Genomic DNA, 19714 nt, shown 5'->3' on the forward strand with positions numbered 1-19714 from the left:
TTAATTTTTTACAAGAAGGTGCAAAAACATTTAACCATTTTAAAGGGAGTACTTATTTCTCTCAACAATACAATAAAATTTACACTGGTGGAATGAATTCCACATTTTCTGGACACAAACAAAGTGTCTTTAGAAAAAAAGACTTCTTTTAACCAATATATTTTGTTTTCAGTGTTACAGGTGGAAATCACAACTGCTCTTGACACACCCACGCACACACTCATTACAGCGCGCACACTTCTCTCCCCCTATCTCTCGCAACAACAGATTTCTGTACAATTTCACATGTTTGTAGTGTTACCGCTGTACTTAATCATGGTACGTTCTGCATATGAAATACACGTTAGCGAATTAGCTAATTAGCTTAGCACTCAGCGCTAACTATCAACATCTCAAAAACAACAACAATAAAGGCTAAACAGTACAAGAGGGTTTGTGTACTCACCTCTTATAAACGCACACAGGTTTATGCAACACACTCAGGACATTTTCAATTGAAATGCCTTAAAACTACTGCTGGACAGTAGGAAAGACAAGGAGCAACGAACTATCTCTCTTCCCCTCTCGCTCTAAAAAATAACTTGCGCACATTCTGTGCCTGCCTGTGTCATACACAAATTTATTTTCCAGTCTTTTAGAAAGGAGTAAATCTCTCTCCCAGTAACTGGGAGCATCCATCATAACGTTGTGCGCGCATCCGTTAACGTTGTCCGGGCAGCAGACGTGTCTTGAATTTCGTTCGCCAACGAGCAGCTGTCATAAAGTTATGAGTGAAAATCATCGTTTTTGAACCTTTATGAATCGTAATCGAATCGTCACGTGTCGAACCGCGATGCATGTAATAATCGATTTTTTGGAACTCCTCTACTTGAAACCCCTCCGCTGAAGAAAACTCACAGGGAAAACTTCAGTAAACAGTCCCCTCCGAGCACGGTCCGTCCTCGGGAGCGCAGGTAGTCAACCAAGCTGCCCTGTTGTGCAGAGAAGGAAAAGAAGCCACGAATCAAATAATGTTTAACACATCACACCGGTCTTGGTTTACGACAAAATTTCATGGTCTTAACCTTGGCCATGTACTCTGTGACAATGTAAAGGCTTCCCCTCTCCTCTACGATGACTCCAAGCAACTGCACCAGGTTGTTGTGTCTCAGTTGCCTGTACAAACATCAAAACAAAGGTTGATCCTTAACAACTTTTACTGTATCAGTTTGAAAAACATGCGCACTGCTTGACTCACGTCATGACGGAAGCCTCTGCGATGAAAGCCTGTGCCGTGGCGTCGTTTTTGATACACTTGACTGCCACTTTGGTCCCTCGGTAGTCTCCCACCATCACATCTGACAAGACAGAGGTGACAGGTTTCCAGATGTTGATCTTTTCACTAAACGTTAACGGAAACATTAAGGTGTCTGATGTGTTTCTCACCTCCGAACTCTCCTTTTCCAATGGTCTGTAGAAGTTTCAGCTCCTTTCTGTTTAGCGCCCAGCCACCTGCAAGGAGACCGAAGACAGTCAAATTTGAGTGTACTTTAATTTGAGCATGCAAGAGAAACACAAACTGTAATTATATTTCATTAAACATGCCAAAAAATAAACACTTCAACAATGTCTGAACATCTATGATAGCATTTGAATCACAATGTCTTATGAAGCAGAGTTTTTGTTGTATTTGTTGTGGCTTCAACTATTGGTTTCAATATAATTTAGTCCACAAATGATATCTTTTTGAAAGCACAGGTTTCCCCCCTGCACTTTATATACATTCTTTTGCTAGAGCCAGGTTAAAACAGTGCAAGCAAAGAAAGTATGAAAAGTACAGCATACAGATTTTAATAGCGTCTGGTCATATGGTTAAAATCGCGATCGCGACATGTTCTCTGCCATTGCACTGAATTGCATTGTATTGTGTTTTTGCTTGTTTATTCAAAGTGAACTAACAACGCTAAGCTCCTTCTACTGGCCAGCTTGGCACTTACAGGCAACAATAAGCCTGCAATGAACTCTTTCACGGCCACTAACAATGATAGATCTCCATTCATGTGGCTCTTTTCATTCTCCTTCTGTGAATTTAAATGGAATTATCGAAGCCTGCCGCGATATGCAATAAATCAATTCATAGTGCGGTAAATAAAATTAAGGTCGGCTGCGATTTAGCGCTGCGTTCACTGTGCACATGTACGTGTTGATTGCATATGAGATTCCAGTTCCATTCACAGATGTTTATTGGTTATAAACACACCTTAGAATTAAAGTTCGGACTTACAAAATAAGAAAACCCATCTACATTATATTAAACCCAGTAAAACGTTAGCATCGCTACATTGAAGCTAATGAAAAAAAATAATGTACTAACCACCTTAGCCTGCTATGAAATATTGTCATCCTTCTCCAACAACGCAAATTTGCGGTTAAAAGGAGACAGTTCAAACATGAAAACTCGCTGGTTGTCAGCATTTGCAAACAATGCAAAAAATAAAATAAAAATCTACTACTGACACCACATGCATGACGAAAATAGAAGACAAGTGCACTTTTTTACTGAGTGTGATGCTTACGGTTAGCGGCTTAGCGAACATACTTCCGGTGAATATTTCAGAATAAAAGCATGTTGTGTTCCACATGTACATAAAGGTTTCTGGAGTTAATCTCACATACTTCAGATTCTATACTACGAATAGCTTTAGAATGACACACATTATGAAAAATCTGATTGGCCGTCAATAATTTGGCTTCAAATTTGCCAACATGCGGACTTAGAAAAGATGAAAGTCATTTTGGATCAAATTAACACTTTTGATGGCCTGTAATTGGCAGAGAACACAAAAAATGGTATTGGGTTTCTCACCTGTTTCATATTCTGCACTTACGATATTTTTTTGCATGAAAAGGCGCACCTAACTATAGCCGACACCCACCAAATTTGGCATTTGTTTATAAATAAGCCGCACTGGACTATAAGCTGCAGCTGTCCTCACTCTATTACGGGATATTCACACCAAAACATATTAACCAGTAACACTTTATTTGTCAGCGGCATCATACGACTGTCATAAGACCAAATGAACCACCTTGAAGCTTTGAACCGATTGGTTGCAAAGCTTCATCGCTTCAAGAAGCTTCATTTGGCAATCACTGCTCCCTTGGGGAAGACAGTGGACCTCTGCTGCTACCTGCTGTCAACACTGTTTTTGTCCAACATGCCTCCTAGCAGGCATTGCAGCGCTACAGATGTAAATAACAATCAAATTTAATTTTCTGTGCTATTTTTTCAGTTACTGTTCCAATTGTTTCATCAATTGCTATTTATGGTATTTGATAGCACTTTATATGACAGTGGCGACATAAGACAGTCAGAGTTATGACATGACACTATCAGGATCATTAATAAATGCTTATAACAGAGGTCATTTAGTGTTATCCGGCAAATTATCTCACTTATAAATGGATGTAAAAGATCCAAGCTGGACAGAAATGAAGTTAGTGACATAATTTGCCGAATGACACTTATGACATTTGTCATAAGAATTCAGTAATGCCCATGATAGTGTCATGTCATAATTATGACGGTCTTATGACAGTCTTATGACGCTGCTGTCAAATAAAGTGTTTCCCAATAACCCAAATAAATCAACAAAGCCGCCGCACAGAACTATAAGCCGCAGGTTTCAAAATGAAGGAAAAATTAGCGGCTTATAGTCCGAAATAGACTGTAGCTAGCTTTCAAATGACTCATTATGCATTGTTTTTTTCCCCTTAAATATTTATGGTTTTTAATATAGTTTGTGTTTTAGTTAAAAACAACAATTTATTGTATTTGAACGGGTGATTCCTGAGGCTGTATTGTCACTACACTAGTGGTTGAATTGGTATAAAAAAAAAAAAAAAAAAAAAAAAAAAAAAAAAAAAAAAAAGAATATTGCATATCGGCAATAATTTATGAGGCAATACATCGCCTACTAAAATTTATTATCGCGACAGGCCTAGGTTTATCAAGATACGTCCAAACCATTTGAACTGGGTGGGTGGTACTCATTCGCTGCCAGCCCTCCCAGCTCAAATGGATTGGAAGTCTATAGTTAATGTAATTAATCAGCTCTGGGACAAAAAGATCGACGCGTAAACATCATTTGAAGATACCTCCCAAACTTCATCCCGATCCACTTTGGTGTTTAATGCAACTATCCACTAATTTTTTATTTTACTCGTACATAGCCAAAACAGTAACACATAAAACAGTTAAATGAATCAGGATTGGACTTACTCCTGGAGAACTCGTCCTGCGCCGCCACAGTGCCCTCCATCAACTTGGGCTTGATGAGGCTGGTGCACAGGCCGTCGGCATCTTTGGTGTAGTGCTGCCAGGGACACATGAAAACAAAATGAGTGCTTTGTGGGGATGTTTTGTGCACTTTATTAGGAACCCAAAGTGAAAATCAGGACAAACCCGTGGCATACATTTCTCTTTAAGTCTGTTTCTTTGATATAGTGGTAGCCACACACAAAAATAAACAATCAGATGTTAAAAGTGCGTAAACTGTCTGTTGGGGAATCCGTATAAAACAGACTTTTGAAGTACGTCTGATGTTTCTAAAGCCTCCCCTGTCGAGGAAAACTTAAAAGATTCATCATTACAGCGACAAAGACAAACCAAGGCAGCTTTGACTTTCATCACAAGCTTTCTTTGAGCACCAAAAACGGTTGCCTTCCCACTTTTTGCCTGTTAAAAGGAAACACTTCTCAGAGGCAGTCGAATGATTCAGTTCAAGGGGCCATCAACTTCCTTTACAGCAATTTGAACAGATACATGATGAGAAGTTATTTCATGTGTTTCTGTATCTTAACTCTTTGATGGCAATAGGAAAAAAAATGAGAAAGTTGAAATATTTTTTCAAATAACTCCTTTTTATTTTTTCAAGACGTTCACATTTGGTTTCGATTTGGCTAGATACACTACCCTCTAGTGGCAACAGTGAATATGACATAAGTCAATGGCTGAATCCAGCTGCTTCCTGTTAAGACCAACATAAACATTGTGCAATATTGTGCTGGTTTGTCCTGTGTGTTATGACTAGAGCTGTCCCGACTAGTCGACATAGTCGACGTCATCGATGATGTAAATCCGTCGATGAGCACAACATCCCGTCGACGGTTAATGAAGGGTTAAAAAATTGTATATACGTGGAAAAGTTCAGAATGTCGGGCGCTCGGTATGCAAGCGGGGAAAGCGGCACAAGTTTTAATTTTCGAAGACGACAAGAGTAAGTCCATCTAACTAACTAACGACATGTTTTATTGAAGTTGCTAAGCCTGTTGCGATTTGCAATGAGTCCATTTGTCGCAAGGTAAATAAAAAAGTTGGCGATAATTTTCACGGCTGCGTTTTATCACCGCGTGCGTGCGTGCAAGCATACATTGGTGCATGCGTGTAGGTGACATATGAGACTAGTTCATTTCACAGATGTTTATTGGTAATCAACACGCCTTAGAATTACAGTTCAGACTTACAAAATAAGGAAACACATCTATATTTAACACTTTACGTTAGCATTGCTACATTGAGACTAATAGAATAAAAGAACCTACTTTAGCCTGCTATAAAACATTGGCAGTCTTCTCCAAAAACGCAAACTTGTGGTTAAAAGGTGACACTTCAAACACGAAAAATCGCTGGTCAACAGCATTTGCAAACGAATGAAATGAAAAAGTTTTCATTTCCGACACCACATGACAAGAAGAGCTTTTTTTGCAGAGTGTAAAGCTTAGGTTAGCTGTTTAGCGAACGTACTTCTGGTGAACATTTCAAAATAAAAGCATTTCATGTTTGTCATATAAATAACAATTTCTAGAGTAAATCCCACATACTTCAGAATACACATTCTACACTAAGAATACCTTTAAAATGACACCCTTTATGAAAAATCTGATTGGCAATGAATAATCATTATAATTATTATAATACTATTATATATAGTACTATACTATAATAATAATGCTAGTTTTTTTTTTTTTTTTTAAAGAATTATTTAGAATCATGTTGGAAAGGTGAAGTCAGTGTTCTGAATCTGTTTACATTCCATTTTTTTGCACTAGTTAATGCTATCAGCATTTGAACTCATTGTTTATTTGTGATGTATTATTGTTATTTACCTGTTTATTTGTACTTTAAGAATTAAAGTGTTCCAAAATTCTTTTGGGAAATGATAAGCGTCAACAAAAATTTAATTGCTAAATTAGTTTAAAAAAACAAAAACAAAAAACTATATATATATATATATATATATATATATATATATATATATATATATATATATATATATTAGATTAGTCGACTTGTGGTGGCTACCACTACCACAACAATTTAGCGTTGATTTAGATTTAGTTAATTATTTATGTGATATATTTTTGGACAGTTATTTTCTAATGGGCGCACACTTTAGATAATATTTGTCTACTGGATTTTATTTGCCAATTTCAGGTAACAGCCACAGCTGTGTAAGGCCTAGCACTTACCATTCTGGAGGGGGATATTTAAGTTGATTTAATGATTGTTCGGGGTAAAGTTTTCACTGATTGTTTAAATCAGTGCTTCTTGATTATTTTCTGTCATGCCCCCCCAGGAAGACGTAAACGTTCCACGCCCCCCCAATTCTTTGCCGCCACTGTAAATATACTGTAGTATCCTTTGTATATAAAATTCTTATTATTATAAGTACACTTCTGTATAACACTGTGTTTTTAATATTAAAGAAAAAAGTAATATAGATCACCTTACAAGAAAGTAAAAAAAAAACAAAAAAACATCCATGCTATAAAAATACTCAAGATAGATTTTTTGACCATTTGATACTGAAAAATAAAAATAAAATCAATAAGTAATCATAAATTCAAATTGATTAGCAACATTAACTCACGAGGACAATATGTCAAACTACTAGACCGAAAAAGAAAAAAAAAAAAAAAAAAAAAAAAAAAGGACAAAAACGACAGTGTCACTGGACAGAGGGAAAGTTTTTTTTTTTTTTTTTTTTTTTTTTTTGCTGCAGGCAGTATCAGTTCCTTTCCTATGGTGTGGGGTTATTTTGCACCGAGCAACTTGGTACGCCACATTATATGATGCTGACAGTGCTCGCTGGTTTACTGATTGTTGGCAATATTCAGCATGTTTTCGCTGAAAAAAATAATTCCAGCTGTCCGCTGCGAACATTTTTAGACAAAGTAAACAAACTGGTCTTTCCTAGTCTCCCACTGTACTAAAAGTCAAAGCCAAAAGCCAGATGCTACATACGCTTTGTCATTTTTCCTTGTCTTAGCTTTTCATATCTCCAGTGCTCTTTACTGTGTGCTCTTGTTTGGTTCAAAAATATTGCGCACACGCCGAGAATCAGAGCGGCACTGCCACCCACTGAGTGGATGTGCAATTACACTTTATTCTAGTACGGTTCCTATTTTGATTACTCGATTATTAAAACTAATTAACAGTTAGGTTAGGAATACTGAATGATTCAAATGTATTTGGCTCATATTTCAATCTGGTTTAACCCTTATTATAAAATTTAATGTGTTGTTTTAGCAGTAGTGGATTGAATTCGGCCATTTACATATAAAACGTGGTTCAGGTGAAAAACTCAAGACTTTTTTCTAATACACCTGGCAATGCTCTTACTTTGTGAATAAAATGCAAATATGCTTGATGTTTTTTTAATATATTATTCCCCTGCTGAATTGTGGTTCAGTGTCAGTGCAATCTTTTTGTGTTTAAATATACAATGTTTAATTCATCCTCTTTGAGATTTTTTTTTTTTTTGGCACCAGCTTCACAGCAATATTCAACTGGGAGCAAGTATATTATAATAAATACAAAGGAGTCCATTGGAGATCATAACAAATTCCAAAACTGCAGCATGACCAATGGCCCGGCGTGGTGCAGCGGTGACTCCAGCCACTAGGAGGTGACGCAGTCACGAAGGAAAATCCCACGTGGGCGAGGGTTGCCGAGTAATGCATTATGTAATGCATACAGACACATGAAGATTAAATATCATTTAAGAGGAAGGTAATCTCCCCGCTTGCCCAGCCAACTGCATGAACCAGATCACAGCGGGTGCCTTCTTTTGTTCGCCTTTGCGTCGAGTCGAGGACAAGGAGCGGGGGGGATGGCCGAGCCGGAAAATACACACACGAAGAATGTGAGGAATCCTCTGCCGGCGAGGAGGGAAGACGCTGAGTATAACGGCAGGCGGGGAGAAGCTATACATAGTCGAGAGCGTAGGGAAGGCGGCATAACAAAGACGACGTGCACGCGAGGGAGGCAGAATTCCAGCCAGGAGATACAATAATGACACAAAGATGGAGGAGCAGATAGGAAATTTCAACACTTTTTAAGGCTTTAAAAATTGATACGACCAACACTTACAAGTAGGGGTGTAACAAAATATCGAAATGATGTTAAACCGTGATACTGCAAGAATCGATATATCATTTTAAAAAGGTGCCCCTATTTTAAAAAACAAACAAACAAAAAAAATAACCAAAATCTTCCACTAGAATAGTGTTTCTGTTAACTCAATAGCTGCCATTGACGGCTGTACATGCCCAATCCATTTTGGCTGGGATTGGGACATATTTGCAGCCTTTTTTTCCCAATTGTGTGGGCATTTATAGGTCACTTTCTGTTCATTTTAGGGCATTTAAATGTCACTTCATGTTGTATTTGAGTCACTTGCCATTCATTTAGGGAGATTCCCAGGTCACTTCGTGTTCTGTAACACAAAGTCGACAGAAGCGATCCATAAATGCCCCAAAATCTACAGGTTACCTAGAAAATGGCCGAAAAATTAACAGAAAGTGACTGAAAATCAACAGCAAATGACCTGAACAGACATGTGCCGATTACCAGTTTCAAGGTATACCGTGGTATGAAAACGTCACCGTTTCAAAACGGCAAAAATTTTCTGTCATACCGTAAGAAAGGCAACAGTGACTCAAATAACCATCCGTTACAACCAAGGTAGGCAGAAGAGCATCTCTGAAGGCACAGTACGTCGAACTTTGAGGCAGATGGGCTACAGCAGCAGAAGACCAAGCCGGGTGCCACTCCTTTCACCAAGAACAGGAAACTGAGGCTACAATTTGCACAAGCTCATCGAAATTGGACAATAGAAGATTGGAAAAACGTTGCCTGGTGCCACTCCTTTCACCAAGAACAGGAAACTGAGGCTACAAATTGCATAAGCTCATCGAAATTGGACAATAGAAGATTGGAAAAACGTTGCGTGGTCTGATGAGTCTCAATTTCTGCTGCGACATTCGGATTGTAGGATCAGAATTTGGCGTCAACAACATGAAAGTATGGATCCATCCTGCCTTGTATCAACGGTTCAGGCTCGTGGTGGTGTAATGGTGTGGGGAATTTTTGTTGGCACTCTTTGGGCCCCTTGGTACCAATTGAGCATCGTTGGAACACCACAGCCTTGTTGCTGACCATGTCCATCCCTTTATGACCACAATGTACCCAACTTCTGATGGCTACTTTCAGCAGGATAATGCGCCATGTCATGAAGCTGGAATCATCTCAGACTGGTTTCTTGAACATGACAATGAGTTCACTGTACTCAAATGGCCTCCACAGTCACCAGATCTCAATCCAATAGAGCATCTTTGGGATGTGGTGGAACGGGAGATTCCCATCATGGATGTGCAGCCGACAAATCTGCACCAACTGTGTGATGCCATCATGTCAATATGGACCAAACTCTCCGAGGAATGTTTCCAGCACCTTGTTGAATATATGCAACGAAGAATTGAGGCAGTTACGAAGGCAAAAGGGGGTCCAACCCGTGACTAGCATGGTGTACCTAATAAAGTGGCTGGTGAGTGTATGTATATATATATATATATATATATATATATATATATATATATATATATATGTTTTGTTTCGGTAATACTTCACTCTGATCGGCCTAATGATTTCGTCTGTGTTAAATTCTGCTTTTTTCACCCTTCATATAGCACAAAATTTAGTTTCTTGAACTCATTTGCGTCAATGTTTATTGCAGCTCCGCAACTCGGACCATAACAAACGTAACAACACACACTTCCTGTGTCCGTCAACTATATCTGTCCCTCGGGAAACTCAAACCCAAATAACAATAGTTCCTACTGTTACTGTCGTGTCGACAGCGATGAGCTCTCTCGGATTTCCGACTCACGTTCTCACTTCCATTTTACCGTATAAATCCATTGAAGAAACATTTATTCTAGGGCTGTCAAACGATTAAAATTTTTAATGGAGTTAATTACAGCTTAAAAATTAATTAATCGCAATTAATCGCAATTCAAACCATCTATAAAATATGCCATATTTTTCTGTAAATTATATATATATTCTGTAAAATAATTTGTTGGAATGGAAAGATAAGACACAAGATGGATATATACATTCAACATACGGGTACATAAGGACTGTAGTGGGCATTTCACTCTACTGTCATTTAAATCTGTCTATGCTGTCCTCACTGCGAAGCGTGTACTTTTTCCAAACCTAGACAGCTAGTGAACGACGCCTTAACAATCAGACTTCTTCCTTTTTCATCTGATTTATTAATAAAATGGCCTCAAACCACTGTCCTCTTTAGACTATAGTGAAAAGACAAAAAAAGCATTGCATTAGCAACAACGTTAGCTTAGCACGCTATACAGGTTCACTAAACATAGACAAAAAGCGTCTCATACAAAAAATATAACATTTCGCTTACTAACATAATATGTACATTCTTTACAACAACCATACTTACGGACAAATCTTGTCCAAGGATCATATAAGCACAACATTACAACGTAGGCGTCAGCCCGAGATGTCGTGCAGCCATATTGAACTGGCAAGAAAGCAATAAACCATGTCGCAAAGCGACCACAAGAGTTCGCCGTTTGACAGCACAAAAAACCTTGCTGTAAAACTTACCAAAAGGCAGAATACCGTCTGAGTGGGACATGTGCGTTAATTGCGTCAAATATTTTAACGTGATTAATTAAAAAAATTAATTACCGCGTGTTAACGCGATAATTTTGACAGCCCTAATTTATTCATCATGATGAAACGAGTTATACAACAGTTTTTAAAAGAAAAGTCACATCTCTTTTGTTCTGTCCTAGATTCTGGTAAGTTGGAGAGGTTGTCAAATCGTATTATTACCGTAAATATTGTCAGTTTATGGTAATGTTTTGAACTACCAATGTGCTATGCTTGTGCTGTGTTTCACCAGTCAGTAAAATGACATTTCTGTATCTGTACACGAGCTCTATTTTCTTGTATTCTTCTATTTATTGGGGCTAAAATTAGGGTGCTCGTTATAAACGGGTACAATAATTTCCCCTAGATTTTACAAGTAAATTTGGGGTGCGCATTATACACGGGTTCACCTTATATTCGGGAAATTACGGTATATTTTTTTAATTTAGCAATGACATTTGTGCTGATGCTTATTAATTCACAAAAACCTTTTTGGAACACTTAAATGATTTATTAAAGTACAAATAGACATGTAAATAACAATAATTAATCACACATAAACAATGAGGTCAAATGTTGATAGCATTTACTAGTGCAAAAGAATGGAATGTAAACATATTTAGAACACTGACTTCGCCTTTCCAACATTAATCAAAACAATTCTTAAAAATTTTTTTTTAGCATTATTATAGTATACTACTATATATAATTGTATTATAATAATTATAATATTCATTGCCAATCATATTTTTCAAAAAGGGTGTCATTTTAAAGCTATTCTTAGTGTAAAATCTGAATCCTGTAGTATTATAGTATTTACATATTATAGTATTAATACTGAAGTATGGGGGATTAACTCCAGAAATCGTTATTTATATGAACGTGGCGTGCTTTTATTTTGATATATTCACCGGAAGTACGTTCGCTAAACTGCTAAAAGCTTCAAACTGTGCAAAAAAGCACTTATCGTCATTGCTTGTGGTGTCACTCAGATTTTTTTTCTTGTCATTTTTTCGTTTGCAAATGCTGTTAACCAGTGATTTTTAATGTTTGAAGTGTCACCTTTTAACCGCAAGTTTGCGTTTTGGACAAGACTGCCAATGTTTTACAGCAGGCTAAAGTAGGTTGTCTTTTTTTCCCCATTAGTCTCAATTTAGCAATGCTAACGTTTACAGTGTTTAATATACATATGTTTCCTTATTTTTTATGTCTGAACTGTAATTCACGGCGTGTTGATTACCAATAAACATCTGTAAACTGAACCGGAGTCTCATATGTTCTCTACACGCACGCACAAATGTATGCATGCACGCATGCAGTGATAAAACGCAGCCGTGAAAATTATAGCCCTCATTTTTATTTACCTTGCCACAAATGGACTCATTGCATATCGCGACAGGCTTAGCAACTTCAATAAAACATGTCGTTAGTTAGTTAGATGGAATTACGATCACCCTCCCATAAAAATTTCTCCTCGGATCTGCACAATTCACGTAGGTCACCCTTTTTTTACTTCAAAATGGCGAATTTTGCTGAAAGGTGAGTGATTTTCATGCCTGATATATAGAAGGGATGTGACGGTACACAGAAGTCACGATTCAGGACAACAGGAAAAAGGCTTTTTTTCTCACAGCATTTGAAAGTTAAAGTTTGTATACCATTACACGATTATATAGGTGAAATAAAAATAAAAAAAAACCTATGACCTGTTTTTTTTGGAATGAAAAGTTCCATTCAATCAGTTCCCATAAACATATTTGATGTGAAAGACATAGAATGGATCATGTACTAGTAATAACGTGTAGAACATGAAAAGTAATGTCAGTTACTTTGCCGAGTAACTAATTACTCTTACGCTGAGGTAACTGAGTTACTAACCCAATTACTTTTTGGAAGAAGTAATTTGTAACTGAAATTAATTACTTTTTAAAAGTAAGATTAACAACACTGACCGTGATATTTTGGCTTAAGGTTATCATACCATCAGAATCTCATACCAGCACATGCCTAGACCTGAAATGCCCCAAAATTAAACTCATGAATTGTCATTGAGCAACAAAGACGTCCAATCCGTTTGAAGTGGGAGGGATGATAGCGAATGAACCCTAGACTTTACTGTCCTGCCCTCTTGGATGTTGATTACTCTCAATGCAGAAAATGAGTTAACTAATGTTACTTAATACGTTGCCTGTGCATCTAATGAAGTCCATATGAGGGTTACCTTGGAGTTAGCCCTGTAAATTTCCATTGCCAGCCAAACTAAAAGTGCGATATGCTGCTTTTGTGCTTCTCGTTATCTGACGGGATGAAAGTCTATCCGCCTGCCAGCCTTGCAGATAAAAGATCAGACGGGCTTTTTGAAGGATGCGAGCTGTTTAGGCAAACCCCATTGGGAAGGCGTTGTGTGCATGAGCCTGTCTTTTTGTTTTGTTTTGTGTGCAAACTTACGCAATAGTGCCAATTAATCGAAGCGCAGTTTTATTTTTGGTCTTTTATTAAATTTTTCATTTAAGTAATAAGATGTATTTGCATTCCTACCAGTCAAAACACTATTGGATAATACCAAGGTGTTTTTTTAAAATGTATTGACCCTTTCAAATTAGGCAGAATTTGTCTATCAAAAATGTGTATTATTATTATTTAGGTACCCGGTATCAATTTGGTACCAGTTCCAAAGCCACCAGTGGTAACTGGACAGAATAAAAATGAACATTTCGGTGCCTGAGTTTTTTCAGTTTACCCCGCCCACTTGTTCCATAAATAAGCATGACGTCAATGGCGTCTTTTCACAAGCTACAGAGTCAGGCAGCACAAAAACAATATCATCTGCACATTTTATATTTATTCATTAATAAATCACGTTGTTTGTATTTTTAATTATTCTGCCATTGCTACTTCCCGGCTTTAATTAGAGGTATTTTTACACATTGATTTTCCTTTCTCCGCTCACCTCCACCAGCTGCATGAGGTTGTCGAAGTACTCTTCCTCATCGATGGTGAGCTTCCCGTTGTGGTAAATGATGCGGTAATGCTCCACCTTTCCGTCGCAGCTGACGCACAGCGTGTAGTCGCCCGGGTAGTTGGTGCTCTCGCGCACCAAAAACAGGCCCGTCTCGGGAGGGTAGAGGAGCCGCTCGGCCTGCTCGCGGGTGATCTTGCCATGGAACCAACTACGGGGATAAAAAAAAAAGGGTCATTCCAAACTGGAGGACATTTTACATCACTCAAAAATACTGTATTTTTCGCACTATAAGCGGCACCTAAAAGCCTTCAATTTTCACAAAAGCTGACAGTGCGCCTGATAATCCGATGCACCTCAATATTGGTTAATATTTGTTTGACATTGCCTTTAGCGCAGCTCCATCTAGTAGCTACATAACGCAACCCCAACCACTATTACTTGTACTACTAATGCGGTGCGCCCTATTCATCTTAAAATAGGCCATTCATTAATATAGGTGTGCCTTTTACGCCGATGCGCCTTATAGTGCGGAAAATACGGTAATGTACAAACAAAATTTGAGTAAATTTATTTGTCCTGACACCACAACTAAAAATAATAAAAAAAGAGGAAAACACTAGGAAATATTTTTAATAAAAAAAAAGTATACCCTAAAATGTAGTTTTTCTATTATGTCCTCCCTCCAATAACAAAATTGAATCTCCAATAAAACAGTTCAAATTACATTAAAATAAAAGTTTAATACTCATTCTGTAGCAACAGTTGTTTAAAAAAAACATTTCAAATATTAATTATTATTTGTGGAACCAAGGGCATAGGAGAGCTAGGCGGTTGCCTAGGGCGTCATCAAGTGGAAAATGGCCTTGAAGAAAAAAAACAAACTTTGTAATAAAATACTTTCTACTAAAATTTTAAATACCATAATTAGGGCTCTCAAAATTATTGCGTTAACGAGCGGTAATTAATTTTTTAAATTAATCACGTGAAAATATTTGATGCATTTAACGCACATGCCCCGCTCAAACAGATTAAAATGACAACCACTTGTACTTGTGTTTTTTGGTGCTTTGTCGCCCTCTGCTGGCGCTTGGGTGCGACTGATTTTATTGGTTTCAGCACCATGAGCATTGTGTAATTATTGACACAACAATGGCGAGCTACTAGTTCATTATTGATAATTTTGTAAATTGAAATTTTTACAAATTTTATTAAAACGAAAACATTAAGAGGGGTTTTAATATAACATTTCTATAACTTGTACTAACATTTATCTTTTAAGAACTACAAGTCTTTCTATCCATGGATCGCTTTAAGAGAATGTTAATAATGCTAATGCCATCTTGTTGCTTTATTGTTATAATAAACGAATACAGTACTTATGTACAGTACGTTGAATGTATATATCCGTTGTGTCTTATCTTTCCATTCCAACAATAATTTACAGAAAAATATGGCATATTTCATAGATGGTTTGAATTGCGATTAATTAATTTTTAAGCTGTGATTAACTCGATTAAAAATTTTAATCGTTTGACAGCCCTATTACTAACATTTATCTTTTAAGAACTACAAGTCTTTCAATCCATGAATCTCTTTAACAGAATGTTAATGCAATCTTGTTGATTTATTGTTATAATAAAATAGGGCTGTCAAAATTATCGCGTTAACGGGCGGTAATTAATTTTTTAAATTAATCAAGTTAAAATATTTGACGCAATTAACACACATGCCCCGCTCAGATTAAAATGACAGCACAGTGAAATGTCATGTTGTTAATTGTGTTTTTCGGAGTTTTGTTGCCCTCTGCTGGCGCTTGGGTGCGACTGATTTTATAGGCTTCAGCACCCATGAGCATTGTGTAAGTAATTATTAACATCAACAATGGCGGGCTACTAGTTTATTTTTTGATTGAAAATTTTACAAATTTTATTAAAACGAAAACATTAAGAGGGGTTATAATATAAAAATTCTATAACTTGTACTAACATTTATCTTTTAAGAACTACAAGTCTTTCTATCCATGGATCGCTTTAACAGAATTTTAATAATGTTAATGCCATCTTGTTGATTTATTGTTATAATAAACAAATACAGTACTTATGTACCGTATGTTGAATGTACATATCCATCTTGTGTCTTATCTTTCCATTCCAACAATAATTTACAGAAAAATATGGCATATTTTATAGATGGTTTGAATTGCGATTAATTGCGATTAATTACGATTAATTTTTAAGCTGTAATTAACTCGATTAAAAATTTTAATCGTTTGACAGCCCTAACCAAAACACTAAATTATCATGCTAACATTTTCTAAGATATCAAGGGGAAGGGGTTGTGCATCATCTAACTGTGTTAGCGGCTAGCGCTATTGATAAATGACCATCTGACTCCTGTTGCTGTCAATACGACATTTAAGACTTTTAGTACGTAAAGGTCCAAGCCCTCAGGCGCTGCTTAAAGAAAGCAACGAAAGGAAGCGGAGGAAAAATGGACCTTATAAATGGGACTTTTAAACTTTATTCACTCGTTTCAGGTGAACAATAAACAGTGAAGGACGTATACCCTTTAGGTTGTGAAAAAAACAATATTTACAAAATGTACAACATATAAAAAATAAATTTTTATATATATATTCATTTTGGGGCAGGGCGCCAAGCTACATTTTCACGTCTGTTCCACATCATATACGCAACCCTGTTACCATGAGCTTTGACTCATGATAGAATAAATCAGTGAATCACATGATATGCTAGATTTGATTTGAGCAAATGCATGTCCTTGCAACTACTTTTCATATTTTTATAAAAACAACTAGAGCTGAAACGAATACTTGAGCAACTCGAGTAACTCGAGTTTAAAAACTGATCCGAGTAATTTTATTCACCTCGAGTAATCGTTTATTTTGACAGCTCTAAGCATCACGTTTTGCTCAGACTACCTATAATGCGGGACAACGCGCTGATGTCAGGGAGAAGCAAAAAAAAAAAAAACTTACTGCAGCCGACAGCCGCTACAAACGACGCAGACGTTGCTAAATACTAGCCGCACAATGCTACGCTGGTAGCAGGTAGCGTCTGATGAGTCTCATAGAGATCACATGTATGTTGAACTAGATGCGAAATGACAGACTTGGCCGCGTCTGGGCAGCGTTAGTAAACAGCCGCCATCTTAAAGCAGTAGAGCGCTAAGCGCTAATAAAGAGCGCTAAGCGCCAATAAATAAGATTAACGTTACTGTTACTAGCTCACGTAACGTTAGCCCTGCGGAGGGCTAGGTTTCTATTAATTATGACCACTGTCGATGCGTGGATAACGTGTCTTACATACAGGCTTTAACATAACATAGCTATGTGGAGTGATGAGGATGTAAAATAAAAACTCAATAATGTTAATTCATTCACTCCCAGCCATTTTCACTGGAGCAAGGCCCTTCGCTCCCGGTCATTTTACTGGATTTTGACTGATTTTGCAAGGCCCACAAAAAATTCTGTTCTATTGCTATATAAACATGGAACCCACCAAAAGAAAGATTAGACTCTCTTCTTTCAGCAGAAAAAAAGTAAGTTCATATCTTTTTCCATTCTTTAGAAATCAGGATTAGAAAATAGCTTAGTTTGAGCAATTTTCCAATTTCTGATGAAAAAACGGAGAAAATGAGCTTTTTGTAAACGCAAAAATTTCAAACATAACTGACTTTAACACGGCTATTTTTTGCTTCAGTGACATCCCAAACATCTGAATAATGTTTTCCTTTTACAAAATAACATGAACAACCAGCCAAATAGAGCTTTTGATAGCAAAGTAACAATTTATTCACACTTACCTAACTGAGAGATCACGTTTGGTGGCTGCGACAACGGTTAAACTTTTCCCTCATTGCTGACTGTCTCGTAAAGATGGATTTTTTTTTAAGTCTTTTTTTTTTTTTTTGTGGTGACCACTGTCTCGTTTGCCTGGGGAACTTATGTTCCTGGCGGGGAACTGGTTTGGCCGTGCGTGTTTCCGTGCAGGACACTCGAGCGTGCGGTGGACCTGAGCAGCAAGCTGTGGAGGGGCTCTGCTAACTTCCCTAATAAAGTTGTACTGTTTGAATTGGGTTGTGAGGTCTTAACAAATGCGCTACTGCTCTCCAGTGGCCAGTTTTATTGCTTTAAAATTGGTTTTAAGGCTTGTTTTTTGTTTGGGCGATAGATCGGAAGCTCTAGATGCTTTTTGTACAAAAAAACGCAAAAGACGTGTAAAAACGTTTGTGGGACAGTTAAGCATTTAAAAATAGAACGTCTTTATACGTTTCTGGGAGCAAATGAGTTAACTATCAATTTTAGCTCAGTCGTCATTGCTGGATAAAACACCAAGTAGCACTGGTCCCTAATGTGCTCCAATACAGCCTGTATCATACATTTATTTTGAACACTGCAAAAACTCAAAATCCTATCAGGACTTACAGTTTAAACTAATTTAAAACATAACTAGAACTTAAAAATGGCTTGTCACAAATAGAAATTCAATTGAAACACGTGGGGAAAAATCCTAACTTTTAAGTGATGTGTGTTATCAAGCGTAACGGCATTTTTAGGTATATATATATATATTTTAAATAAGATCGAAAGGTTTTTTGAATGAAAGCAGTGAATTAGTCTTTTTTTTTTGTTTTGTTTTATCCGATTACTTGATTAATCGATATAATTTTCAGTCGATTACTCGATTACTAAAATATTTGATAGCTGCAGCCCTAAAAACAACAGACTTGACTGAATGTCTCTCTACAATGCAAACGGTCATAGTATATATATTTTTTAATTTACTTATTGATATAAATCCTATTCACTTACAGTAATAGCTAGCTATTACTGTAAGTGAATAGCGCCTGTGAAAACGCTAACATTAGAAACCAGGCTTCGCGAGCGTTCCGGGGAAAAGCCTGCTGTGCCTTAATGAAAACACTCTTAAAATGGCATGCATTTTCATTAGAAGAGCTGGAATTTCATCTTCAAGACCCACAATACACTTGGCATTAGAGCAGCACATTGGTGCGATGACGCACAAGCAGCAGACACTATGGATGGAACGGCTACTCCATTACATCGATTATGTGCCCTTATGGATCGCAGGTCTGCAGTTCTTCTGTTTTGCAATTCATTTTGCATTGATACTGTGTGTGCAAGCCAGCTCAAGCATATTAAAAGCTCTCCCTTCTGAAGTAATAGTCAAACATAGTCCAGTTACTATACCCAATTTCTAAGTGGAGTACAGCCTTTTCTGTATTCTTAAATTATACATTGGTAATTTTGTATACATGTTACTGTTCCAGGGCTCACTTTCTCTCCCTGCACGATGGCAGCACATTTTCATTAGCATTTTGTCATCGATTAGCGTCACCCGCCAGAGCAAAAACGCAGCATTAACCGTAACAGAGTCTGTCCGTTCGTCTCAGCTGGTGAACCGGTGGCAAATCAATAGTGCTAATTGATTTAGCCCGTTTCCTGTGGCCGCCCGCATCTATTCCTCCTTGTCGTTGGCCTCCGCCCGCAGACAGCGGATGACTTTGTGGAAAAGCAGCTTAATGCGGTTCGAGTTGATGAGATCAGTGTGGGTTGCCTCACCAATGAACAGCGGATCCTTAACGAGGCAATAATCCCAGGGGTCCAGAGACTACATAGAATAGATATGGATTTTTTTGTGTGTAATTCAATTACTTTTCACCTATATGCAGATGTGGGTAGAGTAGCCAAAAATTTT

At 37.3% G+C, this 19714-nt stretch overlaps 1 protein-coding gene across 2 annotated transcripts in view; it reads right to left on the bottom strand.

Annotated features, from left to right (window-relative positions):
• The window catches only part of LOC130911174 (tyrosine-protein kinase CSK), a 95250-nt gene that overhangs the window by 13166 nt on the left and 62370 nt on the right, over positions 1–19714 (bottom strand). For both annotated transcript variants that reach the window (XM_057829093.1, XM_057829007.1), the window contains exons 5-10: positions 13962–14181; positions 4262–4355; positions 1426–1491; positions 1238–1337; positions 1065–1155; positions 898–971 (exon numbers count right to left, since the gene is read on the bottom strand). In XM_057829093.1, coding sequence (XP_057685076.1) covers positions 898–971; positions 1065–1155; positions 1238–1337; positions 1426–1491; positions 4262–4355; positions 13962–14181 — 645 coding nt within the window. The remainder of the gene's footprint in view (positions 1–897; positions 972–1064; positions 1156–1237; positions 1338–1425; positions 1492–4261; positions 4356–13961; positions 14182–19714) is intronic.

This window comes from Corythoichthys intestinalis, chromosome 1, assembly GCF_030265065.1.
Source record: "Corythoichthys intestinalis isolate RoL2023-P3 chromosome 1, ASM3026506v1, whole genome shotgun sequence".
In the NCBI taxonomy this organism is placed as follows: domain Eukaryota; kingdom Metazoa; phylum Chordata; class Actinopteri; order Syngnathiformes; family Syngnathidae; genus Corythoichthys; species Corythoichthys intestinalis.